This window comes from Marasmius oreades, chromosome 6 (assembly GCF_018924745.1).
Source record: "Marasmius oreades isolate 03SP1 chromosome 6, whole genome shotgun sequence".
Classification (NCBI taxonomy): Eukaryota; Fungi; Basidiomycota; class Agaricomycetes; order Agaricales; family Marasmiaceae; genus Marasmius; species Marasmius oreades.
In genome coordinates this window covers 1923854-1949663 of record NC_057328.1, presented here as the reverse complement: position 1 = coordinate 1949663, position 25810 = coordinate 1923854, and the positions used below count along the sequence as shown (strand labels likewise).

The 25810-nt window shown below is 47.5% G+C and overlaps 13 protein-coding genes across 14 annotated transcripts; 5 read left to right on the top strand and 8 right to left on the bottom strand.

Moving 5' to 3' along the window:
• Window positions 1-340: 340 nt before the first annotated feature.
• E1B28_010068 (uncharacterized protein) lies at window positions 341-2835 on the bottom strand (the record flags this gene model as incomplete). Its single annotated transcript, XM_043155011.1, has 2 exons — window positions 341-2441; window positions 2504-2835. The coding sequence occupies 2 exons, from the start codon at window positions 2833-2835 to the stop codon at window positions 341-343; spliced, it is 2433 nt and encodes an 810-aa protein (XP_043007472.1).
• Window positions 2836-3078: 243 nt separating this feature from the next.
• On the bottom strand, window positions 3079-3878 carry E1B28_010067 (uncharacterized protein; the record flags this gene model as incomplete). Its single annotated transcript, XM_043155010.1, has 2 exons — window positions 3079-3481; window positions 3547-3878. The coding sequence occupies 2 exons, from the start codon at window positions 3876-3878 to the stop codon at window positions 3079-3081; spliced, it is 735 nt and encodes a 244-aa protein (XP_043007471.1).
• Window positions 3879-3964: 86 nt separating this feature from the next.
• E1B28_010066 (uncharacterized protein) lies at window positions 3965-7074 on the bottom strand. Of its 2 annotated transcripts, XM_043155009.1 has the most exons (22): window positions 7002-7074; window positions 6779-6952; window positions 6446-6728; window positions 6374-6388; window positions 6236-6302; window positions 6121-6176; window positions 6016-6069; window positions 5931-5961; window positions 5815-5872; window positions 5626-5760; window positions 5564-5576; window positions 5374-5507; window positions 5113-5324; window positions 5038-5064; window positions 4958-4983; window positions 4853-4904; window positions 4787-4793; window positions 4552-4728; window positions 4457-4497; window positions 4287-4399; window positions 4199-4234; window positions 3965-4143 (listed from the first exon to the last, which is right to left on the bottom strand). In XM_043155009.1, the coding sequence occupies exons 2-22, from the start codon at window positions 6815-6817 to the stop codon at window positions 4073-4075; spliced, it is 1647 nt and encodes a 548-aa protein (XP_043007470.1). In that variant the 5' UTR covers window positions 6818-6952; window positions 7002-7074; the 3' UTR covers window positions 3965-4072. The 2 variants fall into 2 exon arrangements, with proteins under 2 accessions (XP_043007470.1, XP_043007469.1); XM_043155008.1 differs by having other exon boundaries at window positions 6446-6952.
• Window positions 7075-7356: 282 nt separating this feature from the next.
• On the bottom strand, window positions 7357-8257 carry E1B28_010065 (uncharacterized protein; the record flags this gene model as incomplete). The annotated part of the gene is made up of 4 exons (XM_043155007.1): window positions 7357-7392; window positions 7454-7714; window positions 7768-8167; window positions 8238-8257. 4 exons carry the CDS (start codon window positions 8255-8257, stop codon window positions 7357-7359), a joined length of 717 nt encoding a protein of 238 aa, XP_043007468.1.
• Window positions 8258-9149: 892 nt separating this feature from the next.
• E1B28_010064 (uncharacterized protein) lies at window positions 9150-11922 on the bottom strand. Its single transcript, XM_043155006.1, has 11 exons — window positions 11419-11922; window positions 11328-11352; window positions 11187-11271; window positions 11018-11114; window positions 10927-10969; window positions 10824-10870; window positions 10401-10773; window positions 10036-10350; window positions 9822-9975; window positions 9652-9764; window positions 9150-9590 (listed from the first exon to the last, which is right to left on the bottom strand). The coding sequence occupies exons 1-11, from the start codon at window positions 11551-11553 to the stop codon at window positions 9193-9195; spliced, it is 1785 nt and encodes a 594-aa protein (XP_043007467.1). The 5' UTR covers window positions 11554-11922; the 3' UTR covers window positions 9150-9192.
• Window positions 11923-12727: 805 nt separating this feature from the next.
• E1B28_010063 (uncharacterized protein) lies at window positions 12728-15167 on the bottom strand. Its single transcript, XM_043155005.1, has 12 exons — window positions 15029-15167; window positions 14947-14971; window positions 14809-14893; window positions 14659-14755; window positions 14566-14608; window positions 14464-14510; window positions 13987-14410; window positions 13610-13933; window positions 13404-13557; window positions 13243-13355; window positions 13057-13191; window positions 12728-13005 (listed from the first exon to the last, which is right to left on the bottom strand). The coding sequence occupies exons 1-12, from the start codon at window positions 15059-15061 to the stop codon at window positions 12785-12787; spliced, it is 1701 nt and encodes a 566-aa protein (XP_043007466.1). The 5' UTR covers window positions 15062-15167; the 3' UTR covers window positions 12728-12784.
• A 538-nt stretch (window positions 15168-15705) lies between these two features.
• Window positions 15706-16781, top strand: E1B28_010062 (uncharacterized protein; the record flags this gene model as incomplete). The annotated part of the gene is made up of 5 exons (XM_043155004.1): window positions 15706-15760; window positions 15816-15928; window positions 15986-16332; window positions 16386-16576; window positions 16631-16781. The coding sequence occupies exons 1-5, from the start codon at window positions 15723-15725 to the stop codon at window positions 16779-16781; spliced, it is 840 nt and encodes a 279-aa protein (XP_043007465.1). The 5' UTR covers window positions 15706-15722.
• A 63-nt stretch (window positions 16782-16844) lies between these two features.
• E1B28_010061 (uncharacterized protein) lies at window positions 16845-18007 on the bottom strand (the record flags this gene model as incomplete). The annotated part of the gene is made up of 6 exons (XM_043155003.1): window positions 16845-17030; window positions 17087-17215; window positions 17264-17446; window positions 17503-17563; window positions 17623-17726; window positions 17792-18007. The coding sequence occupies 6 exons, from the start codon at window positions 18005-18007 to the stop codon at window positions 16845-16847; spliced, it is 879 nt and encodes a 292-aa protein (XP_043007464.1).
• A 970-nt stretch (window positions 18008-18977) lies between these two features.
• On the bottom strand, window positions 18978-19912 carry E1B28_010060 (uncharacterized protein; the record flags this gene model as incomplete). The annotated part of the gene is made up of 4 exons (XM_043155002.1): window positions 18978-19229; window positions 19278-19558; window positions 19619-19667; window positions 19730-19912. The coding sequence occupies 4 exons, from the start codon at window positions 19910-19912 to the stop codon at window positions 18978-18980; spliced, it is 765 nt and encodes a 254-aa protein (XP_043007463.1).
• Window positions 19913-20034: 122 nt separating this feature from the next.
• On the top strand, window positions 20035-21384 carry E1B28_010059 (uncharacterized protein). Its single transcript, XM_043155001.1, has 4 exons — window positions 20035-20131; window positions 20188-20638; window positions 20695-21089; window positions 21149-21384. Exons 1-4 carry the CDS (start codon window positions 20062-20064, stop codon window positions 21166-21168), a joined length of 936 nt encoding a protein of 311 aa, XP_043007462.1. The 5' UTR covers window positions 20035-20061; the 3' UTR covers window positions 21169-21384.
• Window positions 21385-21476: 92 nt separating this feature from the next.
• Window positions 21477-23078, top strand: E1B28_010058 (uncharacterized protein; the record flags this gene model as incomplete). Its single annotated transcript, XM_043155000.1, has 4 exons — window positions 21477-21982; window positions 22041-22106; window positions 22161-22394; window positions 22454-23078. 4 exons carry the CDS (start codon window positions 21477-21479, stop codon window positions 23076-23078), a joined length of 1431 nt encoding a protein of 476 aa, XP_043007461.1.
• Window positions 23079-23255: 177 nt separating this feature from the next.
• On the top strand, window positions 23256-23998 carry E1B28_010057 (uncharacterized protein; the record flags this gene model as incomplete). The annotated part of the gene is made up of 4 exons (XM_043154999.1): window positions 23256-23373; window positions 23429-23519; window positions 23589-23859; window positions 23915-23998. 4 exons carry the CDS (start codon window positions 23256-23258, stop codon window positions 23996-23998), a joined length of 564 nt encoding a protein of 187 aa, XP_043007460.1.
• Window positions 23999-24440: 442 nt separating this feature from the next.
• On the top strand, window positions 24441-25451 carry E1B28_010056 (uncharacterized protein; the record flags this gene model as incomplete). Its single annotated transcript, XM_043154998.1, has 3 exons — window positions 24441-24624; window positions 24719-25088; window positions 25157-25451. 3 exons carry the CDS (start codon window positions 24441-24443, stop codon window positions 25449-25451), a joined length of 849 nt encoding a protein of 282 aa, XP_043007459.1.
• Between the last annotated feature and the right edge of the window lie 359 nt (window positions 25452-25810).

Sequence of the window (25810 nt, the reverse complement as noted above, 5' to 3'; positions counted from 1 at the left end):
AATCGGGGCGCAGGACCTCTTGGATATGTCACCCAAAGAAAGAATGTCTACTTTCGGCTCGCAATTGGGAAACGAAAGGATTGTGCGTATTTCAGAACATGCGTCTGCAGATTCTGATACAGTGATGTAGGCTATGCTCAACGCCTTTATTGAGCAGCGACTCCGTGCCTTTCGTGAGACTGATTGATGAAATTAAGTCGCTCGATAAATTCATCTATGCTTGCCGTGCTCTGCTGCTCTCTTGTACTTGTCCGTCTGCTTCGGTCGGTAGGATTAGCGATTGAAATGTTTTTGAACTCGCGAACTACGTCTACAAGCTACATTAGAATGCTTGTATGCATTACACTAATTGTTTAGTGCTATTAATGAATGCCCTCACTTTGTCGAGGTCCTTTGCTTTCCCGTCTTCTGTTTCCACACCTCCACTGACATCAACAGCCCAAGGCTGGACATGTGTGATGGCTTCCGCTACGTTCTCTGGTTTCAGACCTCCAGCGAGGATGATGGGAAGTGGATATTTAGATGGAATAGCTGCAGGTGTAGCCGCCACCTTAGCATGGCTTCGACCCTCTGAATCGGTACCAGAGATTGGAGTCTTTACATCCTCAGAGCTGTTCGTAGCACCCGCCTCGTCTTGCACCAGTTCTCCTGCGTCAACAATGCGACGCGCAAGTGCTAGATCTACAACCTTCCCACTTCCACCAGTGATCCCGCTGCCATCTTCCCGGATCGAATCAAGTAGGACAAATTCATGCAAACCTGGGCGAATAACTCCACTGATATCTGCACCCTTACTACTGACATGACAAACTCGAATCACGGGCACTGGAATCTGGTTTGCCATCTCCATCGGTTCCGCGCCGTGTAACTGGACAATGTCTAGCTGGCAATAAGACACCGCATAGAGGATGACAGATAAAGGTGCGTCCTGGAAAACACCGACAATCGACGGTTGGGATATTGTCGATGAAAGTCGCGTAGCTTGTGATGTGAACCATGGTGCGTTTAGAGATTCATCATCAAGAGAGGATGGGGAGGGAGGAGGTCGTGAACCGCGGATTGCAAGCGAAATCTCCCGAGCAGTGTCTAAATCGACGTATCTTTTAGACTTCTGAACAAACACCAGTCCAATCATATCGGCGCCGGCTTCTGCTATGGCCAATGCTTGTTCCTTGCTACGAACACCACAGATCTTTACTAGAGGCGGTCCAGAGCTCCAGTGACATGACGGAGGTGTCGGGGAAGGAAGGGAAAACAACTGGTGGATAAATGCAGCTGGATCCCTCGCCCTCATCAGACTCTCACCAATGAGAACAGCATTGACCCCTTCTGCCCCATATTTCTCAACGTCCTCCGGAGTTGCTATTCCGCTGAGGGCACAAAGGATCACATCTTTTCCCTTGGTCATCTCGCTCAAACGACTAGTAGTAGACATATCCACGGCAAAGTCGTGTAAATTGCGATTGTTCACGCCAATCACTTTAGCAGGAAGTGAAAGCGCCAACTCCATCTCCTTTGCATTGTTGACTTCGACAAGGGGTTCCATGCCAAGTTCGAGGCTGTACTGATAGAGATCTCGTAATAGCCCCTCAGATAGCATGCTGACTATCAAGAGAATAGTATCAGCGCCCCAAATCCGCGATTCGAGAACCTGGTATCGACTGAGAATGAAATCTTTCCGAAGGATAGCAGGTCTGTTCGGTAAGCTGGCGACTGCCGTACGTGCGTGAAGCATGTCTTGAAGGGATCCTAGAAACCATTTAGGTTCTGTAAGTACGGATATGACATTGGCACCTGCCAATGCGTAAGTTAAGGCCTGTGACGCGGGAGAGGTGGCAACGGATATTGGACCCTTGGAAGGGGAAGCGCGTTTAATCTCCGCGAGGAGGGAGAGACGACCTTGAGTTTGCTTTAAGCGGGGAAGAAGCGGTATTTGTGGAGGAGCGATGTTGAGAGAATAGAGGGTCTGAAGGTCTGTGAGTGTTGTTCCAGGTGCCTTTTGAGCCTGTGCGACGTCGGCAAGACGCTGTGTGTGTATTTTGTCTAGAATGGAGTGAACTTTGGGATTCATGACATGGGGTGCGCCTGGTTCAACGTGGAAAGGTGGTGCGTCACGCGAAACTTGAAAATCTGGGTTATCCTCCCACAAGCCTCCTCTCAACGCGAGGAAGTTTCGGATGAGTTCGTCGCCTCCTTCGCTAAGGATACTTTCGGGATGGTATTGGACAGCTTCGACGGTGTATTTACGATGTCGGACACCCATTATGACATTTGACTCCTCTGTCAACGCAGTAATGGCAAGTTCAGAGGGAAGGGTCGTGAGGGAGGCACTGAGAGAATGGTATCGAATGGACTTGATTCCTTGAGGAATTCCCTTGAAGCATCCCCTGTTGTCGTGCTTTATGCGACTGACTTTTCCATGCATAATTTCCCCTGCATAGCTGGGAATAAACAAAACTCAAAAAACGAGTTGATAGGGAGTTCAATATCGGGAGTTACTCACCCAATTTGACCACCATGGAAATCCACGAGACATTCTAAACCCATACATACTCCCAAAATGGGAACCTTTCCTTCAAAATATTGAATCGCTGCCTTTGAAATCCCAGACTCGTTCTGTGGATGCCCTGGGCCGGGTGATATGATTAAGGACTTGATCTTGAGCTGAGAAAATAGAGAAGGATCGATGGCATCGTTACGGATAACGGTGACTTCAGCTCCTGCTAGGCGAAGTTGCTGATATAAATTCCAGGTGAAGGAGTCAAAATTATCGATCATGAGCACGTCGAGCTCGTCGGTGAGAGTAGGGGGTAGCGTGAGTGTGGTGGTGGCCATGTCGGAAGGTATATTGTGGCAGAATGCTCTTTTATGAAAAGCCAGGGAAACGATGGCGATGAGTTGAGCAGAGCTGCTTGCTCGAGTGCGGAAGGAGAAGCCTACTAGGGGCTGAATGCATCGTCGGATATAAGAATGGAGGCACAATCTCGTTCCCACAAATGTACAACAATTTATCAATTTACAGTATCTATGAAATGCAATCTATATCCTCCAATCCGCACCTCCCTTCCCAGTATCTATCTAATGCACTCTCATGCGCGCCTTGTAATTTGCAGGCGGCTTGGGGTTTTCAAGAGGGAAAGGTGGGAGGGAAGGGTCCCCGACCCGGAATTCCGGGTTTTCCTTCCAATAACCACCACGGAGTTTTAAAAAGTTGGCGATGAGCTCGTCTCCCCCTTTGCTCAAAATGCTCTCCGGGTGGTACTGTACAGCCTCAAGGGTATATTCTTTGTGGCGGACACCCATTATAACGTCCGACTCCTCGGTTGCTGAGGTGATCTCCAGCTCAGGTGGCAAGGAAGCAAGCTGGGTACTCAGGGAGTGATATCGGATGGATTCAATACCCTGAGGAACGTCCTTGAAACAGCCTCTGTTGTCGTGTCTTACACGGCTAACTTTGCCATGCATGATCTCTCCAGCATAACTGCAAGATAAGACGCAGAAGTGAGTTCCTGAGCCAAAACTCGCTTAAAATTCACGGAAACTCACGCGATCTGTCCTCCATGGAGATCCACAAGGCATTCGAGGCCCATGCAAACACCGAGAATTGGCACTTTGCCTTTGAAATAGTTGATGGCGTCTCTAGAGATGCCAGAGTCGGTTTGAGGGTGACCGGGCCCAGGAGAGATGATGAGCGAGTTGAGTTTGAGCAAAGGGAATTGTTTGGGTGAGATCGCATCGTTTCGGATGACAGTGACGTTTGCGCCGAGGAGAGAGAGTTGTTGGTAGAGATTCCATGTGAACGAATCGAAGTTATCGATCATTAGAACATCGAGTTGACCAGAGAGATGAGGAGGGAGTGGCTGAATGTCGGTGGCCATTTTGGGGTCGCTGGTTCGAGAACTCGACGCTTTTATGTGCTACGGTCTTTTCCGGTGTACGGACTTCATCGTTATATTCGTCCAGTTTCTCGGCCGTTTTGGACTCGTCAAGACTCAATTACGGCTGCTTACGGCCGAAACATAAAGCTCTCGAAGCATTTCAAGTTCGTAATACATACATGGACTACAAATAATTAGGTGGAAGGATCGGGCTGTACACCAAGCAAGTAGGCGACAGTGTTGAAGGCAGCCCACGGAACGAATTCTAATACATTATTCGGTGAACGTTCCGTTGGACAAGTAAAATAAGGGTAACGTACGGGGGGTCATGTGTCCACTGAAGGAGAATTCCACAACTAAAAAAAAAAGTTCAGTACGATTGTTCCGACGTACATGGAAATCACGCACACGCAAGTTTGCGTTCGATATGTTGCGATCCAAACACACCAAAGTTTCGGACTGTGAAGCTCTCGGGCTTGATTGGAGTTTGGAATCCCTGTTGCCCGCCCCAAGTCATGTTCCTTGCAGATGCACGGCGTGAAACATCGTGCAATACTGTACAGACCAACTTTACTTACTGAATGGCAATCCGGGTCCCTTCAGCGGTTAGAATGAAGTCCTGATGTTGATAATAGTGAGCGTTGTGAGTCCGGAAGATTGCCCCAAAACTTACGGCCAAACCGTGAACGATCACCGACCTCACAGACTTGTCGATCACATTTGGTAAAACACTCAAAGTCGATGGGATTGATTGGTCGCTACCCGCACGGCCGGTCGTCCGGTTGATGTACACCGAGCCAGAGGAGCAATCCTCCCAGTTGATGTGAGGAGCGTGGATGGCATCTTGGACCTACACACATATTCCTGAATTTATGTAAAGGCATATCGATTGGGAGCAGGCAACGTACATCCGTCCTAAGAAGCAGCATGAGAAGGTTGAACGTTGATCTGTCACAACGAATGAAAAAGCTCACCGATTAAAGTAGATGAACTTCTGCGTGTCGCGAGGGAATCCCAATACGCTCCCTTCGTAGAAAGAAATCAAAAGTTGGTTGAATAGAAATGTCAGCGGCACCCACAAAGGTTGGGGAACGTGTCTGTTACTCTGCAATTCCTCTCAGTGACAGTGATCCTATATACTCTGAAATGGATGTCTTACCGATAGACATCAAAGACCGGATTGAGGCTACAAAAGGACGTTAATCTGGGAAACATACACATTTTGAACACTCACACTCCAACCGCACGTTGAATAGGACTATGAATTCTACACTCTGGTTTTACTCTTCCAAGTGTTCCTGGTTCAACTCCGGCTGGGAACGGTAACTGTCCTTTGGGAGGATATTTCACGAATTTGTCCAAGTAGTCTGTGTATCCACAGCTATCGGAGATGTTCTGTAATTGTTCCCAAAAGCTACTATTGAAGGGAAAGACATTTGCATTGGCCTAAGATATCAATGAGGGGGGGTAGCTAAACCAAATAAACCAACGATACCTTGGCAAAGCGCAGTGCAGGTATCTCTTGTGAAATGACACCATACGTAAGAGTTGGGTCTGCAATCCAGATTCCCTTTAGATTGAGGTCAGGTCCAGGATGCTCATATAACCAATTAGCGATATATGGCACGTCTTGAAGATAAAGCCTTGAACATTTGCGTCCATTGATTAGACAACACTAAACTCACAAAAGCCAGCATACTGCACAAATCATCAGCCAGATCGAACCCAAAAATACTGCAAGTCTTACGCTTTCTCCTGAAACATAGAAATCATTCCCTTTAAGTTCGGAGAAAACTTCGAGAAATTGTTCAAGGAATCCGGACACCTGTGCAGCTAGTTCGTCGTCATTGGTAATATTTGGAGTTCCCTGACTAAATCCCGTCTATTTACACCTCGTTAAAGATCCGCACCTTTATCCAAGATAAGGATTACTTACCCCGACAGGTTGTTCAACCCAAAGCACGTGAGAAAGTCTCGTCCACGAGAAGGGATTCCTGAATGACCCCCGTTGAGTATAATTAGGGTATCCCAAAGTCCAAAGGTGATACTCACGGCGTCGGCTCAGACTGACCCCAAGACCAAGCTTTGATATAGCGTCGGCAACATTTTTTTTTGTGGAAGTTTTTTTAATACTTACATATCGGCCCGTTTTCTTGCAAAAAGCCCTCAAGAGATGAGCATCCAGGTCCGCCTCAATCTTTTAGTTAGATTGGCGGATGCGCAGTTAACCGATATCGCTTACCGTTCGTCCAGAACAAGAGATTTTTAGTGTGCGAAATATCGGTAGTAGGCCAGAACCTAGCAAATGAAGGTCATTGCGGGATGTCTAAATTTGCACCACAAGTTATTATATTTACCAGAAAAACAGTTTCCGCGTTTCATGGGGGTCTCCAGAAATTGGCATCAAACCGCTCCAAGAGGGACCTAATAATACACCGTGTCCTCATCATGAATCAAACCATCCCGGAGACCTGAAAGGCAAGTCTAAGACTCACCGGCATCGAAGTTGACTGCGGTATGTATTAGAGATAGAGGACGTCAATAATGGTAGGTGTAAAAGAGCATACCTTCAGGGATCTTCGTCCCATCGACGAAAAATTGCTTTGCTCGCGGGTTGGAAAACGTAATGGTAGGAGCTTGTTGCCGTTTCTTCATGGATGACTCGACATTCGGTCCTAAGAAATCGTGCATCCTTTGCATTTGTTCACGCTGAATCTCCATCGCATCTTCCATGCCTTGCATCGCCCCGCCAATGGCGACGGTGCCCCGTAGGACAAAGAGAACAGAAAATGCTGTTAGCAGTTTTCGAATCATTGCGTGATTGAGGGTCGAGCCTGTGTTCTTGAGCTGCTTTATAGTTTTTTTCGTATTGGATAATTTTAGACAGAAGAATTGCACACATGAGGTATTCTGTGTCGATCTGTGCCGCGTCGGAGCATATGGAACACGAGTGCACCCGTAGGAAGCTGAAGCGTTCTTTAATAGAGCGTCTCTAGTTCCGACTCAACTTCTTGCCACCGTGAATCGTCGCGTGCCCGAGCCATTCGTATGACTTTGCTGGTTGTGCTTTCGTTCTGGTCGAAATAGAAGATAACAGGGTAGAGACAGCATGTGAAGACATACAAACGCAGACTTCGATTCCCATAGTTCCTGGTGTGTGACTTCCGAAGCTCAAGTGAAAGAATCTGTGAGAGAGGGCACGACATGCCGAGTGCCGGATCAACGCCGGTTTTGCCGGAATTTAACGTCATGTTTCTTTACCCTGATATGGGTCGTGGCAATTTGTGAGTTGTGGCTGAAGCACCCTTGAGATTGCAAGTCTCAAAATTGCAGCACATACTATGATACACAAAGTGTGGGCAAGGGCCGGTCCAAGAAACAAGAAATTCCTAAAGCATCGTGCGGTAGCGGTCACTGGGTCGTGCGGCGGGCCTACTACTAGTGTGAAGTGCAACAACTAATGATACAGAGTCGTAAATCACTGGGTCGCGAAGGAGTCCCAATACCCGTCTTCCTACCACAGGCGATAGTGTGAGTAATGATAGAATAGTTCTCAAAAAGAACGAGAAGAATACTTGTGGCAAGCCCAAGGTCTCTTTCCTGATCTGGATGGCGGTGCATCGAGAACGGTGATGCTTCCAGTGACCAGGATAGTATTTCCTAGCAGGGTTCTTATCCAGAGCAAGGGTACGTCCGCAACCTCTACAATAAACGCTATGCGGCGTGAGTTGAGACCTGTCGCTCCAAGGGTCGTTTTCAAGGAGTTCGCGCCGCTGGGATTCACTAGTGAGGGGGGCACGCCTAAAGACTAACACTGATGATGGTGGTCCGTAGTCCTGTAACAAATCTTCTCAGCATATTTGGGCGATGGATTAGTAAGAACACGTACCAATGTAATGGGACTCTGCGATAAGCCACTGGGCCCAGTTTCTCCACTTTGACTCGAGGATCCAACTTGCGGCGAATTTGGGTTGGTTGCAGAGGTAGCATAAGGCGTCGACATCTGATGGTAAGCCGACGGACGGTGAAATCTAGTCACTGGCTCTGTAGTTGTAAGAGGACTCTGCGGCTGATATTGAGGACTAGACATTGGGTAATGAGGCATAGATGAAGGGTGATGCTCCGGTTTGGAGGTCTCTCCGCGTCTCTGACCCGATCCCATAGTAGTAGCTGACAACGGAGTGGCGATGGACCCTTGCTCGTTGTTGAGTATGGAAGCGACAGACAATCGTCGCTTTGTTGCGTCTGATGAGGAGCCGTAAGATGGCGAAGAGCTGGAACGTTGCATCCTAAGTTTACCGTGACACCGAAGAAGTGAGATTCCAAAGGAGAAAGGTTTAGAGGCAAAGTCGAACGAACCTTGGGAAGTCAACCACCATGGGCGAAGCTTGAAACAAGAACGGAGCTAATAAGTATCATATTTTTGCTAGTCTGAATCAACGTGTTTCGCTTAAAAAGGCCAACCTCATCCAAAAGTTGGTCTCGCGGCATAGGCGTCACAATTTTGGCTGTGGAAACTAGACGAAATGGTGATCTACTGATGAAGGATGCGCCCATGAGATGGCAAAAACCTTAGTGACGACTCGGCAGAAGGTAAATTTCTTCCACGATTGCCGTAAATCGATTTGTTGAAGGATTTGCAGAGGCGGGTTTGAGTCCCAAAAAGCCGCAAACTCGAGAATTCCACCTTTCTCCCGCCGAGTCATGAACGATTTCAAAGGCGGCTTCTTCTGGTGACCGACTTCTATTCTCCATTCTGATTACTCAATAAACAACGAGACGGATAGAGGTTCCGGAGATTCGAAAAGTAGAGGCGCGTCTCAGCGGTATTAGGTGAGAGCCCCAACTTGTGTGAGTGTAGTATCCGACATATGTGAATAAACCTGAGCGGTAGAACTTAGAAGAAACACATCTCCATGTCCTTAACGCGCTGAAGTCTTTAATTAGCCACAGTGACAGATTGGAAAGAACAAGCCGTGCGCGTACCTTAAAACCACCCGCCGTCCAGCGGCCCAAAAGCGAAAATTGGAAACGATACACTAACCGTTAAACCTTATTCTCTTTAGCGATGAACTAGAACATGTATCCCGTTATCATCATCATTCATATCGCAGTTCAATTGCTCAGCCGAAGAACGAGGTTTACCGGGGGCAGGATATTTGAAGCTTCAGACTCGATACTGATGATGAATGAGAGGAAGGTTGTTTAGTAGCTTGGATTGAAACGGAGGGTGAAACTCCAGCATTCCGACCTTTGTCACTCGGGAAGTCGTAACCATAGGATGAATAATAAATTCTTCAGGGACACTACGGTTTCAAGCCTTCATACATACAAGACCTAGACTCCCCTGTTTCAATCGCACGCGATATCCTCCAAGGACCTCCGATTCGAAACTTGTTGTTGAATATTCTGGCTGAAGAACACGTCGAGAATTGACCTTCTCCAATACATCTTTCGTTTTCGCCAGTTCTTCTTCCACCTTAGATATATCAGTTGAGGCACTGGGCGGGACCCGGAGAGCATTTTCGAGAACAGTGATGTCAGTGACGGGAGCGGTCAAATCGAGTAGTTCTGGTCCGACATTCTGGTCTTCGCGAAGACGCGTGTGGTCCTCCGGGGAAGTTGGGTTAAATAACTTGACACAAAAGTCGAGACATTCAGACAGCTCGCGTTCGTATAATCGAACTCCCACATCGGCGCCTCCTTGAATGACTATCAAGACGAATAAATGAGACAAAGGCACACATTTTCATGAATATCTGTTGCTACGTACCGGGCCGTATGAATGCGAAAGCCCGATCATAGTTGTCCTCATCAACATCAGAAAGAATGTCCAGATTCTGTGCGCGGAGTTGCTTATATGCACTCAAAACAACGAGTTGAAATCTACCATAGGGTGAGTTCTCACGGTAGGATGATTGAACAAAATCGCACTAAAACTACCTTGTGTAACTCGCTGAAAAACGGTGCGTGTGCCAAGTCGCGGCGTCCGTTTCAGAACAATCCCCGCGAATAGATGCACAGATACTCGCAGCGGCAGACAGAGCCGAGGTAAGCGCTAGATGGACGCCACTCGAGAAGAATGGGTCGATAAACGCTGCGGGATGAACAAGATGAGAGGGTGAGGTCACATTCAAATGACAGGGCCGACACGAACCTCCTGCGTCCCCAGCGATCCTAAATCCATTCCCTGCATAGACAGGTGCAGAGTAGCTGAAGTCACTTGCACTTTTCACACTCCCTTCTACAAGTACACCGTCATTAGTGATGAGGTCGACAATTCCTGGTACAAGTGACAGGTTCGATGCATAATGGGCGACCATGGTAGAGCTCTTCGGATTGGGTACCGCAGATTCGACGAAGGGATGGGCTTTCGAGGGCTTGCTTTCATTATGCATCCTCAAATTCCGAACTATACCAACCGAAGTCGTGCCGTTGTTGATGGGAATGAACCATGCCCATCCGGACTCATCTGAAAGAGTGATTTGAATCCCATGTTATCGAGGAGGAAGGACTCCTTACCTTTCAATGCCTCAAAGTACGGGGCACCTGCTCTCGGCGTACCACAGCCATAACTTCCGACGTTCTTCCAATATCCCCACACGGCGATATTTTTGAGAGATTGGTTGAAGTATCGGTTCTTCAGGTGCTTGGTTGACATAATACCTGCACGGCCAGATGCATCAATAAGATAATCGAAATCGATTGTCCCAAAGGTTTCCTTTGGGCTGTTGGAAATCGCATCGGGTGATGGGGAGTAAACCCAGGTTGCCGATACTGGCCGAGTAGGGTCGTCTTTCGCAAACGTAAGAGATGTAATCCGCGTTTGCTCGAAGATGGAGGCGCCGCAACTACGGGCGTGCTTCAAGAGTAATTCATCGAATTCGGATCGAACCTCAGTCTGGAGTTAACGTCATGTCAAAACAGGGTGCATATACAACTTACAACATTCCACGAGCTGTTCTCTTGACCAATGGCGACAAAGTCCGTATCTGCATTTTGGCTTGACTTGAGTAAGGGGGGGGAGGCAAATCTCTTTGTGACTTACACGCTTCTTTTTTATGTTGGTTAAACTTGATGGCACCACCAGGCTGGTTTACGCTTAGCTTTCCGTACAAGGGATATAGCTTCATGCCTACCTTGCGAGTAAAACCATGGTCTACGACTTTCTTTTCGGCGCCGATGTATCGAAGATAGTTTCGGACGGACGGCAACAAGCTTTCTCCAATATGATAGCTACGTCGCAAAGATGAAATCACGGATGAGCAACGGATTGTAGCTACAACATGCGCGCATTGGAATACCCACCGAGGAAACTTGGCATATTCGCAGACAGCAACGTCAAGGCCTTCCAAGGCGAGAACTGAGGCAGCATAACTACCGGCCGGACCACCTGTAGCAAATGTCAGTCTTATTCGCTGATAGTGGCGTGGTCACTGGTCTGCTTGCCTCCAATCACAAGGATTTTCACTTTCTGTGGATTTGAAGAACCACTATTTAGTGAATAAGAATTCCAAGTGGAAGAGCTAATGTTACAAACCTTAGGTGGAGCTCGGAAGCTTGAAGATTTAACACCAGGAAGGATGAAGGTCATGTTCGAAACTTGAAGCAAGTCAAAGGCTGGAGTTAGCAAGGAGACCGGTGGCCCTTTTATACACCTCCTCCACAACGGCATGTCACCGAAGTTTAGCTGAAGCGCAAGCTAGCCTGCGATCAGCTCCTGAAGGAAATCGCTGCTATTAGATCCATGCTTCGATTGGACATTGCAATTCGGAAATCGCCCATCTTGTTTCGCGGTGGCCAATGAATAGACCATGACCGCCCAAGGAGAATGCCTTCCACCGAGCAGACCATCCCAATTCCCAGAGAGTTCTAACCCAAAGAGAGATTCATTTTTGGATTAAAATTGCTCAATTTCGAAGCGGCGTCGTCTATGTTCGAGAATGGTGAGGTGTTTTCTTGCTAGCCTGGCAAGCCCGGCTCGAAGAAGATAGTCGTTTCTGCCTTTGTACTTATAGAGCCTGGGCCCGAGGGAGGTGTCACTATCAAAAAGTTTTCCAAGTCCGACAGGCTGACTGTGCCCTGGACGGCAGATGTCGATGCGTCAGAACGCTTGTGTCAACACGCAACTAGTATTTTAGAGACAACACATAGCGGGTATGTCTACAACTTGATATTACAGGAAGGAACTTGCAATAAATCATAATGTGAAACTGACGAGCACTTTTGCTCCGAGCTCGCCATATCAGTTTTTTTGGTGCTTGGCCCTCGAGCTTCAAGCTTCATTCATGAGTGGCTCGGAGGACTCTAGCGTCTTCTAGCATTCACAACAACAGTGACGGGTTTCAACAGATCCTCGTGCGCATTCACCGTATCCCTGAACTGGATTATCATTCCCTACCACATTTTATCGTGTGTATCCGATCAGTGTCATTATCATGATCTAGAAATGAGTAATAGTATCGAGGTCGAGATAGAATGCGCAGTGTAAACTCCCTCAGTACCAGACTTGGGTACTCCTTGTAATATCCCCAAATATGGCGGAACGAAGAATGTTCATCTTTTAGGCGTGGCGGAACGCTTTTACATATATTTGAATTTGCATGAAACCATGCAACTCGTGTCTGGACTGTGTACTTACTTGCCCCGAATGAGATCTACCTTGCCATGCATAATAGGTTATCAGAGCGCGATCGTATCTAGTGAAGCTTTTTCGTGCTTCATTCTGGAGCTACTAATTTCTTCCGGAGTGGCTATGTCATACCCAAGGTGACGCACTAGACACACTATTGCCAGCAACGCAATCTGCCTTCCATTCCATTCCCGCAAGCGTCTATGTCAATACCAAGTGGCGTTAGTTTGCGCTTCCCGCAAGGTTCATTAATATCTTGTTTACACAGAAATAGCTAAGAGGATGTCACTCTCCCAAGACCCAGCGCGCCGACTTTCAATCGTACCACAAACCCACCCAGCGGTTCCGACTCTAGATTATTGATGGAGTATTCGGAATGGACCACCCTACGAGCATTGACTTTATTCAAGATCATTCTAGCGTCGGAACCGTCCTTCTCGTCATCGCTTGAATATGCACGAGATGAAATGCATTGGCGATGATGTAGAAAATCCTCTAGTGTGGCGGAGTCCATGAGAGGTGCCGTAACATTGAGTAGTTCCTTACTGATTTTACAGTCGTTAAAGAGACGCCGATGCTGCTCTGGAGTGGTGGGATTGAAAAGATTGACACAAAAGTCCAATGATCTTTGAAGTTCAGATTCTGAGAGTCTGGAGCCCATTTCCGCCGCTCCCTGAATAACTAGGATCTGGTTGAGTTGTATACCGAACAAGTGAGCCCGTGCGCACGTACCAGGGCGAAGTAAGGAAAACGCTCGGTCATAGTTGTCTTCGTCGATATCTGCTAGCACACCGTCGCTCTGGGCACGTATCTGCTTATATGCACTCAGCACCACGACCTGGAATCTTTGAGACAGTCAATAAGTTTGATCAGATGGACGGTTATCCGCGCACCTGGTATAACTCGTGGAAAACCGACTGGTGTGCCATCTTGCAGCCTCCTCCTCGGAGCAATCACCTCTGATTGAAGCGCAAATAGTTGAAGCGGCCGACAGTGCGGACGTCATGGCCAGGTGTATTCCGCTTGAAAAGAATGGATCTATGAAAGCTACAGAAGTGTGAGGGAGATATCCAGGACGCGAAGACTAATGAGGGTTTACCACCGGCATCTCCCACTATTCGATAACTTCTACCGGCGTAGGCTGGTGCAGAGTAACTGAAATCGCTTGCACTTTTCACGCTTCCTGTCTCCATACGTCCCTCCGCAGTGATAAGTTTGAAAAGTCCCGGTGCAAGTGAGATATTTGAGAGGTATCGAGCGGTCATTCTTGAGTTGGTAGGGTTGGGTGCCGTGTCGGGTGCGAACGGCGATACTAAAGGTTCGTCGGATTTGTTTTTCCTGTTATATAGCTCCTGATTCATTACAATCCCGATGGAGGTTTTGCCTTTATGCAACGGAATGAACCAGGCCCATCCAGACTCATCTGGATGAAGATGAAGAATGAGCCAAGGAGCAGTTGAGTATCATGAAGTTTACCTGTCAATGCCTCAAACCACGGTGCTCCATGTCGTGGGGTCCCAGCACCGTACGTGCCCACTCCAGTCCAGTATCCCCAGACTGCTATATTCTTGAGAGAAGCATTGAAGTGCCGATTTTTTAGATATCTAGTAGATAAAATCCCCTCACGGCCTGAAGCGTCTATGAGGTGTCCAAAAGTGGTAACTCCTTCGATAGGTGTGGAGTCTACGTTGCGTCGCGAATCAAACTCTTTCAAATCCATGATCGGAGAAGCCGGAGGTGATAAGGGAGAAGGTGGAGGAACGTGAGTCCATGAAACAGACACCGGCCTTACTGGATCATCAGAAGAGAATGACACAGAGGTAACCTTGGTTTGCTCATAAACGGCTGCCCCACTGCTCCGTGCGTGGTTAAGAAGAAGAAGATCGAATTCGGAGCGGACCTGGAGACGCGTAAATCAAAGGATGGCAGAAGAAAATTATTAGCAGCACACACCACATTCCACGCATTGTTGTTATGTCCTAAGGCAACGAAGTCTGTGTCTAAAACGAGCAGGATGGAAGTCTGTTTTCAAGCGTGTGCATTACAGTTACTTACATCCTTCACGCTTGAACTGATTAAACTTGATAGCAGAACCAGGCTAGGTAAAATGTTGAGAAAAGGGTAATTATATGCGCATGATTTGTGTACCTTGCGAACAAAACCGTGGTTTTCCATTTTCTCTTCAGCTCCGATGAAACGAAGATAATGTCGTATCGAGGGAATCAAGCTCTCTCCGATGTGATACCTGGACCATACGAGGAATCAACGAAGGAGTGATAAGATGCAACAAAGACGTACCTAGGAAATTTAGAGGATTCCAATAACGCCACATTGATTCCCTCCCTGGCAAGCACCGATGCAGCATAGCTTCCACCAGGCCCTGCTACATCCTTCCGTGAGGAAATGGGGAATTTATATTTGCAATATGGTTCCTACCGCCTATAATGAGTACGTCGACGTGCTACATAAAAAATTGTTAGTAAGGAAGAACAGCTAAAATCAGAATCATGGCAAGTACCTTGGGAGGTAAAGAATGGACGTTCTGACCCATAACAAAAACTGAAAAAGGAGAGAAAAGAAACAAAGAACGTCGAAAAATTCGAGCGCGAAGCCATTTAAATATTTCTCTGGGACTTCGGAGCCAAGCGGCCGGTGCGAGGGCCGGGAAACCAATTGTTTACGATCGATGACCATGGGTCTTCAAATGAGCTTAAGTACTGCAAATTCTCTCCTTGCGTCCTGTGAACTTTGAATAACTTAGCAAATAGTACGCCTCGGCTGTTAGGTCAATAGGCACAGTTAACCACGCGGATTTAATTTGTGCTTCCCTTTGAAGCACTACTCAGCTTGGATATTCTGCCAGTGTGTGGGCGCTCATGGGCGTCAGCCGTGGTAAACTGGCTTCCTGTTCATGTGTGGTTTCATCGTGGGTTTGGAATCGTGGCAGGTAAAAGAATGGCAGCCATGGATGGTATGGATGGATGAATAACTTTATTGCTGTTGTTAGATAATTCCCGAAACCGTATTTCATGGGGGGTAATCCAAACACCCGGATAGCAAGGTTCGAGAAGTTGGAGTTTCAAGGCAAGAGGACAAGGGAGAGACGAATTCGAGAAGACTTTGAAACCGCGGGAAGTTTTAAAGTCATGTGCTGTGTGACACTCGCGTTGCTGGAGTGACGACCGACAGCGCGTCGTTCTTAACAACTGATCATGATGGAACGCCGTACGAAATTTGGTGATAAAGCGAGGTGCGGTGAACCGATGTTCTTGCCTTAATCTCCCTAATTGACGAGTAAACTCCAGAGACAAGTTCACAGCGGAGGTTTCAGATCTGACAAAACTTGTCACTAGCGTCTCGTTTCCGCAAAATGACGGAGACGAAGAAAGGCTAATCGAATCCTCTAAGCGTATCTACAGTGGGTCGAAATACTATACTGCGCTCTCTCCGATTCTCAGTTTGAAACATCATCAAGCTCATCTCCTTGATAACAAGTGGTTACGCAAAGTGTCCGAGGGCAACAACAGGATCCCACCATTGGAGCTTCTCACCTATGCTATTCGTAATATTCTCTTTCCAAGCTTTCTAGGCCCAAGGCGAATTCCGGATATTCTGGATCTTCTTCTGAACGTTGAACATTATCGTTGCGTATGCAAGCAGAAAGTGGAAACCGCCGCAGTTTTGGACGAGTTCTACGCATTGAGAGACAGAAGGGCGATTTTGTTATCGAAAGAGGAGCGACGTTGCCTTGCCGCCATTGAAGCGCAAGCTCCTTCACTGAGGTCGCGTTTCTTGACCTTGTTACTCGGTTATACCCAACTTGTGAGTATCACCCTCCAATTTGCCAACAAAGACCACGAGTCAAGCTTGGACAGGACATTCATCATCTGTGTACTTCTTCCTCCCGATTATCCGACATGGAAGAACGTATGGGGGATTATTTTGAAAATAGATTTCCTTTTTTTCCCATTCTTGCCCAGGAAGAGCAACAACAATTTACCGAGATGGTGGACCAGTCATTGCGAAATTCAATGAAGTTGGTAAAAGAAGCGCATAAACTCAAAAGGTTCCTCAACCCACACTTCGATAACACTATACACAAGCTCACTCATCTTCACAGTCGCGACGGAAACTCGGTGCTTGATGGGAAAGAAATGGAGATATTGTTCCCTTGTCCTGTCCCCATTGAGGAACTGGTCAATTCGACAGACACCTATATACGAGCCGTAGAAATACAGGTTTCTACTCTGAAGGCCACCTTTCCCACTTGAAAGATTCAGATCCGAAAACGAACGCGTATCCGTTCGCGAGGATGGCAGTTGTAATGGTCGTGCTCAATCCCACTGTATCTTCCGGGAATACTCACGGATGTCTGAAACATAATTTTCTTCTATCTCTGAACCTGCGCCTGTCGCCACCTTCACAATTATTTCGTTCAGAGTTGTCGAGCCTAGAATGTCCACATGTTCTGACGTATTGGCGCCGCCTCGAGGCAAAGAGGGGATGGGGCGATGAGGAAGCTGGTGGGAATCGACAGTTTAGTTTCGAGCCTTAAAACCCAATCTCATACGCTTACCTCTACGGTCGTAATATTGATCGCTGAGGGGTTCCATCGCCGTCGTTTCCACCCTTCCACACACATGGCACCAAGGCTCAGTAGACTCACTGTCCCGTCCCCCTCGCCGAGCCTGACACCATTCTGCACCTACAGTAACATGAGATACCTATTGAGTTTCAAGTGGCAGAGGCTTACCTTGGGATTACCTGCTTCATCTGTGTACTCTGCATCCATCCAAGTCTTTCTAAGAAGGGGGAGCTCTAGTGGTGGCCTCTGACTTTGACATTGACTATCGTCCGGATCGGTGCATTCAGCATCCAAGCTGTCGGCTAGTGTCTCGTCATATTGATAGTCTCCCCTTGCATACCAATACGAACGCTGTAAGCATATGGAGTTCAGTTTTGTTATGGATATGTTTCACGGTAACAGTATACCTCCGTCTCCTTGCCGTGGCCGTAAACGCAATAGATCTTCATGGATGGAGCGTTTGGCAAACTGTAATCATATATTCGTCGGCATGCACTTTCTATAAAAACCGGCGATTAAGGTCTTACCGTACTTCCAACGGATTCGTCCATTTGGTGTGGTCTAAATCATTCCGGTCTAATGCTCCTTCATCCCTCTCGATCCCAAAGGAATAATTTGTCGCCATCATTTTCTGTAACGACATTACAGGGAAATCGTTCTTATCGTTCCTCGTTTTCCATAATTTGATGTCCTTACCTGAAAGGTCGAAGGAGTGTGAGCCAGAATCCATGTTCCACTCTCTTCTGCCGACATGTTACGTGTATTGTCGACAGGATTATGAGAAGAGATTTCTTTGGACTGTCTGAACGAGATCAATTGGCCGTGAGTATGTGTGGATTTAGGTAAATCATCTGCTGCGAAAGTATGGTTGCCCCAAACAGTATCTCCACCCTGACCAAAGAGTTGAGACATCGCTTGCGGGTAGAAAGTATCCTTATCGTACCTTAATCCACATACTAGCAGGTCCCGCCCAGGTCAAAAATAACTTTCGGCGTTCCGCACGAGAGAAAAAGCTTTCTAATACTAAAGCGAAAACACACGTCAGGAACCGTCCAAGAATTAACAGAATAGCTACTAGCCATAGGATCCTGCGGGATTCATCTGAACTGTATCTTTCATTTCTCCTGACAAAAATGCAGCCATGGACTTGGTCTTGTGACAGGACTTAGTATGGGTTCAGAAGGCATAGACAACGCTTACCACTCCCTGCGTAAAGCTGTCAGTAAATGTTAAGAGAGACAGTAATGTGTCATACTAAGTGCGTGCCGGCTACGGAGATGTATGCTTCTATGTGATTCTACGCCAACGCATAGAGTACATGAGCTAGTGGTATTGTCTCAAGGCCGCATGACACAATACCTCGACCCAATCAGGGCCTCCAGCCCCATGTTGAGGCGACTCTACCCATTTGAAACTAAGGAATTGATGGATGAGCACACTTGAACCTCATCATCTTGACTTACAAGTACTAGCGTTAGAAACGAGTGGCATTGAATAGACGTCGCAGGTACCCGTTGACAAGACGTACCAACAACACCTGTACAGAGAGGAGAGAAGACCATGAGCAAGAATGTGGAAAATAGTTCTATAAGGCTTACAGATGATCCCATAGAATGAGCAACAATCACAACTTTGCGTTTCTGACGCCGCCTAAGATATAAACATCATAGGATGAATGGAAAGTACAAATGCCAACAGAGTTAAACTCACTTGAACCCTTCAATGGTACTTTTCAGTTTAGAAAAATAACCGTCTCTTTCCTCTAGATTATAGTACGACAACCTCCAGTCGTACGGGGCCAGATGCAGGTTATTCGTATCGTAATTTACTGTGGCTAAATTTTCAACGATTTTCGACCTGACGTAGCGGAGGAAGTCACTTTTTAGTAGGCTCGGGGCAATAGAGGAAAATACCAAATCCAGTATCCCTGAATGAACATGCTGGCAGCATTAATGCCTTCCGCCGCACGAATCTTGGTCCCTTGTGGGTCCAAACCCGTGTAAGGATCAAGCGTCATAGCCTGAATCCACTTTTCACGATTGAATGTAACTTGCGAAAGCATGCTGAGGCCACCCCACATCTTTTCTCGGAAGAATGGTCGGAAGTCTGGCGCTGTTGACCACGATTCCAAAGCCTGAGATCGAGGGTGAGAAGCGTTCCACAGAAGGAATAGACGGCGCACAGTAGATATAACGCCCGGAATTATTATGACTGGATACTTTGCAGACAGTCCGCGTTCTGCCATCCGCTCTCCGACCTGAAACTCGCGTCCGTCACGATTGAACTTCCACACCTCAGGTATGCTGCTCCTCAGTCTATCCCATTCTATCTCTAATCTAGACAAGTCGAATCCGGGTATCTCAGGAATGGATAATTCCATTTCTTGCAATAGAACAGTTAAATGGTTATGCATTTGGTGAATATCCGCGGGTGTAACGAGTGCAAAAGCAAGAAGTACGCCGACTGGAAAGACGTAATGTTAGCTCTCAGCATTCATGTGATGCGGTCTAGGACAAAACATACGGAGTATTCCCAAAGGAAACAAGAATCTTCTGGTGGCATAGAAATGACGCTAGGCATTCGTTTCGATCATCGTACCACTGCTCGGCGGAGAACGGAGAACACAGAACGCACTTGTTTCTGCTTTTTAAGGACTTTTACCTCGGCTTCAAGGTTCTTCTTGGTTTCCTTCACGTCCTCTGTACCTTCTTCATTTTCGTCGCGTTCCTTGTTTGAAGATTCAGAATAATCGTGGGCAGTTATGTCAGCGGACTCTGAAGGCGAAGACCAAGTTTTAGCACGATGGACGACGACCATCACAGTCAGGTAATCTCTTGAGACTTCTTCCGTGCGATACTGTCGTGAAGGTTGTGACTTTTCAGGTAGCGATATGACGTCGAAGTGGTCGCAAGAAGAGTTCTGTAATTACATACACGGGCGGCAATTGCTCTTTTGCCGCCACGACGATGGGCCTCGCTAGACGTAAAGTCAAGCAACGGATTGACGCAGACCCCAGAAATCTAACCTGGGCTGACGGTCGTTATCCCTCTATTTGTTCTGGCATATATATGTCTCATTTTTGATAATTTTAGATGCTTCCAAGTTTGGTGCTACATATTTGGCGAAGTTCGGATGGTCGTCTTCGCAAGGCCTAGGTGTCTCTGGTGAAGGGAGGACCTCGCATATCAAAGTTAGTCAAAAGCTGGACATGCTCGGTATTGGAGCGGCACAGTCAAAGGATCCAAACGGTATCGCATGGAAACAAAACAGGGAATTTGAAAATTTGTTGAAACGATTGAATGCCAACAATGGTGCCGCTCAAACTCAGGCTGATGAGGCTACTCCGGAACATGAGGAAGAGAAGGATGAAGACAAGAAAGAATCCAAAAAAGAACGGAAAAAGAGAAAAAGAGAGGAGGGGACGGACGAGAAGAAGAAAAAAAGGAAAACTTCCAAGGATGAAACCAGAGAAGAGGCCAAAGAGGATCTCATACCGACAGAAACTCCTGTGCCAAAGGCGCCCATAGTGCCTCGTCATCGTGCGTAAGTACTGTCCGGTTGCTCATCTAGAACGTCTCACTCTAACCTGTACCTTTCAGACACCGAGCAAGACATATTGCTGCAAAGAGGATGGCCTCGAAATCAGCTTCAGCAATCTCTGAAATCCTCGGAATATCCTCTACATCTACCTCTTCTGCCACCACCGCTGTTGCGACTCCTACGGGAAGCCTTACACCCATCGACTCAGAGCCAACATTAGAGAAGCTTACAATTTCCACGAAAAGCGTGTCGGACTATTTCCTAGAACGGTTATCAACGAGAACGTCGGGAATCACAGCCGCTTCAACGCGTACTTCCGCCGCAACGCACGAAAACACAGCGCGAGGCGGTCTTGGATCTTTACGCCGCACGAGCAACGACGGAAGCGATGACGAAGACCGTACTCCAAGAGGAGGACTAGGCGCCAATCAAGCGCAGTTCCACAATTCAGATAGTAGGATGATGTTCTCAAAATTCGCCTCCGCTATGTTTATTTCTCCAACTACGACACAGGAAGAGCCAAACCAGGCTAAAGGAATGAAACTGGAAAAGGGGGAAAGAAAGGAGAAACGAAAAGATAGAGAGAAACGGATTGAGGGTGGGAAAGATACCACCGAGGTTGCCCGAGTTGCTAAGGAGGAAAAGAAGAAAAGAAAGGAAGAGCGTCGCAGAGCAAGAGCGTAGTGTGTATGTTTACGTAATTCACCAAATTAGGGTTACCGAGTCTCCACAACACGGTTTCCACAACTTGAACAGTCACTAGTGAGGCCTACTGCTTCACCAACCTTCACCTGCATAAATTCAGCCTCCGCTTTGATAAACTCATCCTAGAGGTCGTACTATGGTTTGGATACCTCTCATCGGTAGACTCTCAGTGAGAGAGTATCTCGCCCTCCTTCTCGGATTCATGTTCATCGCGTTCGAGGGTTTAATTCGCATCGTCGTCCTTCTGCTACCTAAACCAATAATCAACTGGCTTTATAAGCGATCTCGCTCTCTTTACGATGCATACGGTCCAAAACGCAGAGTTAAACCAGCTGACAAGAAACTCGCAGACAAGATTCTTCGTGCACGAGATTTTGCCGAGTTGTGCGCGCTGTATGGGTACACACCAGAGGAACATGTCGTGTTGACCAAGGATGGCTATTTGTTGGGACTCCACCGATTACCAACGAGAAAGGACGAGGAGAATAATCATCCTGGAACCAGCACAGGAAAGCCAGTTGTGTATCTTCATCATGGACTGTTGATGAATAGCGAAGTCTGGGTTTGTCTAACTGCAGAGGACAGGACGTTGCCTTTCGTTCTTGTCGAGCAAGGATATGATGTCTGGTTGGGAAACAATCGGTCTGGTTTTTCCTTTGCCTGCATTTATTATGCTACACTGACCCGTTGACACTGACAGAGGCAACAAGTATTCAAAGAAGAGTATACATCATGGACCAAATACACCCCCCTTTTGGGACTTTAGGTGCGATTTCCCCCCCGTCTGTTGAGTCTTATGCTTAAGGTCGAAACGCAATAGTATTGACGATTTTGCCTGGCACGATATTCCTGATTCTATCGAGTATATCCTTGACATCACCAAAGCACCGAAAGTGAGCTATGTAGGATTCAGCCAAGGAACCGCTCAAGCATTTGCAGCCCTGAGCATACACCCTCAGCTGAACGAGAAGATAAATGTTTTCATTGCCCTCGCTCCAGCTCTCAGCCCGGCGGGGCTGGCAACCTCCATCGTAGACGGTTTGATGAAGTCCTCGTAAGCAAATGCCAAACTGATATCTCATCTATCCCCAAACTAATGCGCGAGACTACCAGCCCTACTCTTGTGTTCCTTTTCTTCGGCCGGAAATCTATCCTATCCTCCGCTACCATGTGGCAAGCCATACTTTACCCTCCACTTTTCGCCAAAGTAATTGACACGGCTCTCATCTGGATGTTTAATTGGCGCGGAAGGAATATTACTACAACACAAAAGATCGCCGCTTATGCACATCTCTACTCTTACGCCTCCGTCAAGTCCGTCGTTCACTGGTTTCAAATCATGCGAAGCGGTGAATTCCTGATGTACGATGACGATGTCATGTCACCCGTGATGCGTACGTCTGTTAGTTCCTACAGACCAGCAAGATTCCCTACCAAGAATATCGTCACTCCCATAGTCCTCCTCTATGGCGACAGTGACAGTCTTGTTGATATCGACGTGATGATGAAGCAACTTCCGAAACATACTGAAGTCCGTCGATTGAGTGGTTACGAACACTTGGATATCTTATGGGGAAAGGATGTCGATAAAGACGTTATTCCGGAAGTTCTGGATGCCCTTAAACGTCACGGAGACAAGTTGGCAGGACTGGTCAATGGAATTAGACGCGTCCGCAGGGAAGAGCAGGGCGACTTGACTGAAGTTAGTTCGATCACAGACAGCCCTCTCATTTCGTGACATCCTTCGGACGACGACATAAAGTTCCTGTTTAGTATAATCATCATTAACAGCCCCTTCAATAATTTTCTACAATCGTATGTAGTAATATTACACACCCGACGTTATCGACGTTATAACACACTTTTTTGGAATCGTATCCAAGGTCCGGTGCATCGCTATATATTAAACTCTTTCATGAACCTAACCGCACTCTTAAACTTTTATCCTCTCGAGGCTCTAGGCTCCTTCTGGCTGGATTCCATGAGTACCTCGTCGGGTTCAGATACCCTCTTCAGACTATATGGATTTCGGAGTCCGATTTCCTGTCCTCCATTCCGCCTCGCATAACCTAACATTCGACTTACAAGGTCAAGGAAGACATTATGGCACATTCTCTACAAGCAAGATCATCACAGACGTGCTGAAAGAACTGTACAGCGATGTATTCGGTGGTTGTTGGTGAGTTCTCGGCTTTTAGTCACAAAGGACTGCTGACTCGGAATATCCCTAACAGTGCATCGGTCGCAGCGTCACTGTGCCTATCAAAGGAGCCATTATACCTTATCTCGATGACATTGAACCTAAATCAAAAGCCACAGGAGCTGTCAATACCATAGTCAAGGTCCCAGCCCAGCCAGAGTCTGGGGGTGTCAAACTCATTGGGACCAACACAGATATTTTCGGCGTCGAAAATGCACTCCTTCGGTCCCTTCATCTCAAGATAGATATCCGTCGTAATTATATGGGGCGAAGTGCCATCTATACTTTGTCAAGCGTGGGCCCACATCCAATCTACGTGGTGAATCGAGACGCGGATGAGGTCAAGCATGACCTCTTAACGTGTATGATTTTAGCTCAAAGTTACTGCTGCCCATGGACGGGAACCGATTGAAGCAATCGCCATGATCGAGCAAGGCTACGCACAACAGCGGATGTGAGCGGTTGGAAATGCTAGCGCCATCATTGGCAGTGACCCGCCGATATTGGGGACTTTTTATTGAGTGAATGGCGCGCGATTGTTCACACTTTATTGTATGTCTCGAAATCCTGACAATTTTCCCCGAGACCTAGGAGTCCGCTCACCTGAAAGAAAATAGGGTATATCATGGTATGGTTTCCAGGTTTTCTATGATCTAGTATGATCTTCATTTCCTCACAATGCGGGGGGTGCAACCACTGGCGATATCGATGGTTCCAAGGCAGCCTAGTCTACGCTACTCCAAATATCAATATCTGCTCCACCGCGTTCGACCGGTGACTTTCTCTGGCCAAAATTCTTCCCAAAAATTTCCCCACAAAAGTTGTGCCACATACAAAAGTACTCCGGACAGGGGTAATCCGACATTACTCCTACACTTGACCCTCGCCTTCAACCCTATCATGCAGCTAAAATACCCAGCGTCCATTCAGGCTGTTGTCGATAACACTCCGACCTCGGTCGCGGAGCTATTTGCCCAGATCGATCTTGAACTAGAGCTGGTGGCAGACCAGGAGGCTATCACCGAGTTCGAACGGACGAGTGCCATATGGGCTCAACACCAGGTGCCTCTGAATGTAGCCAAGGGTATGTTTTTTCCATATCCATCCCAACAACCCGCTCAAATAACCCTTTAAACTAGTTACTAGTTAGTCCATCCCTGTCAAGTGGAACGGTCTAGATTTGCTCGACACCGCACGTCATACTATCCAATCTGGCAAGTTTCCCCCGACGGAATGCCCGATCCCAGAACACTCGATATACTTCGCACAACTCGTCTTGCACGTCTTCGTTCATTGTCTCTCAGAGTTCCAACACCAACAACTGCATGGGGACACCGATACCCCTAACCTCCTCCCCCACCCCAGCCGTTGGTCCACGATCTTCCCAGCCTACCCAACCCTCGAGGCCTACCAGGACCGCTTCCTCCAAGGTCCCTCGGATCCCTTGGTCAAATCACACTACCTGAGCGACGATAACAACCCCGGAATCACCTCGTTGTTCACTCTCCTGTTCCTTGCGATCCTTCAAGAACGGAGGAACGATCCGTTGTTTGTCCTGGCGTGTTGTCTTGCGCCCGATATACGTCTATGTATATTCCGAGGTGGGTTTGGGACAGTAAGGTGTCTAAAGAGGACATGGATGAGTTTCTCGCGCGCTCGGAAGTGAGGGAGTGGTTCGATAGTCAGCCTGGAGCGGTGAGGGAGGAATGTGAGAGGCTCATAGGGGCTGAAAAATCTGTCGCGAGAGAGGAGAGGTTGAGAAACGCGAGGATTGATCGGAAGCTTTGTCTGAAAGGGGCTAGAGAATTATGCTGCGTGAAAGCGGGGAAGGAGAACGACGACTATGTATGCTCGAAATGCCTTTTGTGTAGACTTGGTGGTGGCCGTTATGCAACCCAAAATGATGATTGATGACTGAGACCGAGTCGATGTACTGATTGACAAGACACTCAGGGATTGGTGTGGCAAGGTTTGAATACCACCTACGAATACGTGGAAGTCCACCTCGGAAATGATTACAGCAATTTACTGCACGCAAGTTTGGGCAGGGTGAGCACCTGAAGACAATATATTTCATTAGTACAGCTACGAGCACGTACTGCATGCTAATCAAGCCTGAAAGAAAGAGACACATCGACAGCAATGTCCACTGCTGTACTATCCCTGGCCGTCATCGAAGCCGGCGGCGAGTGCAATGGTCCCTAGGAGAGCAGTAAAAGGATCGTAAGGGAAAGTTTTGCGGCAACGTGTCGGAACAAACAAAGGAGACG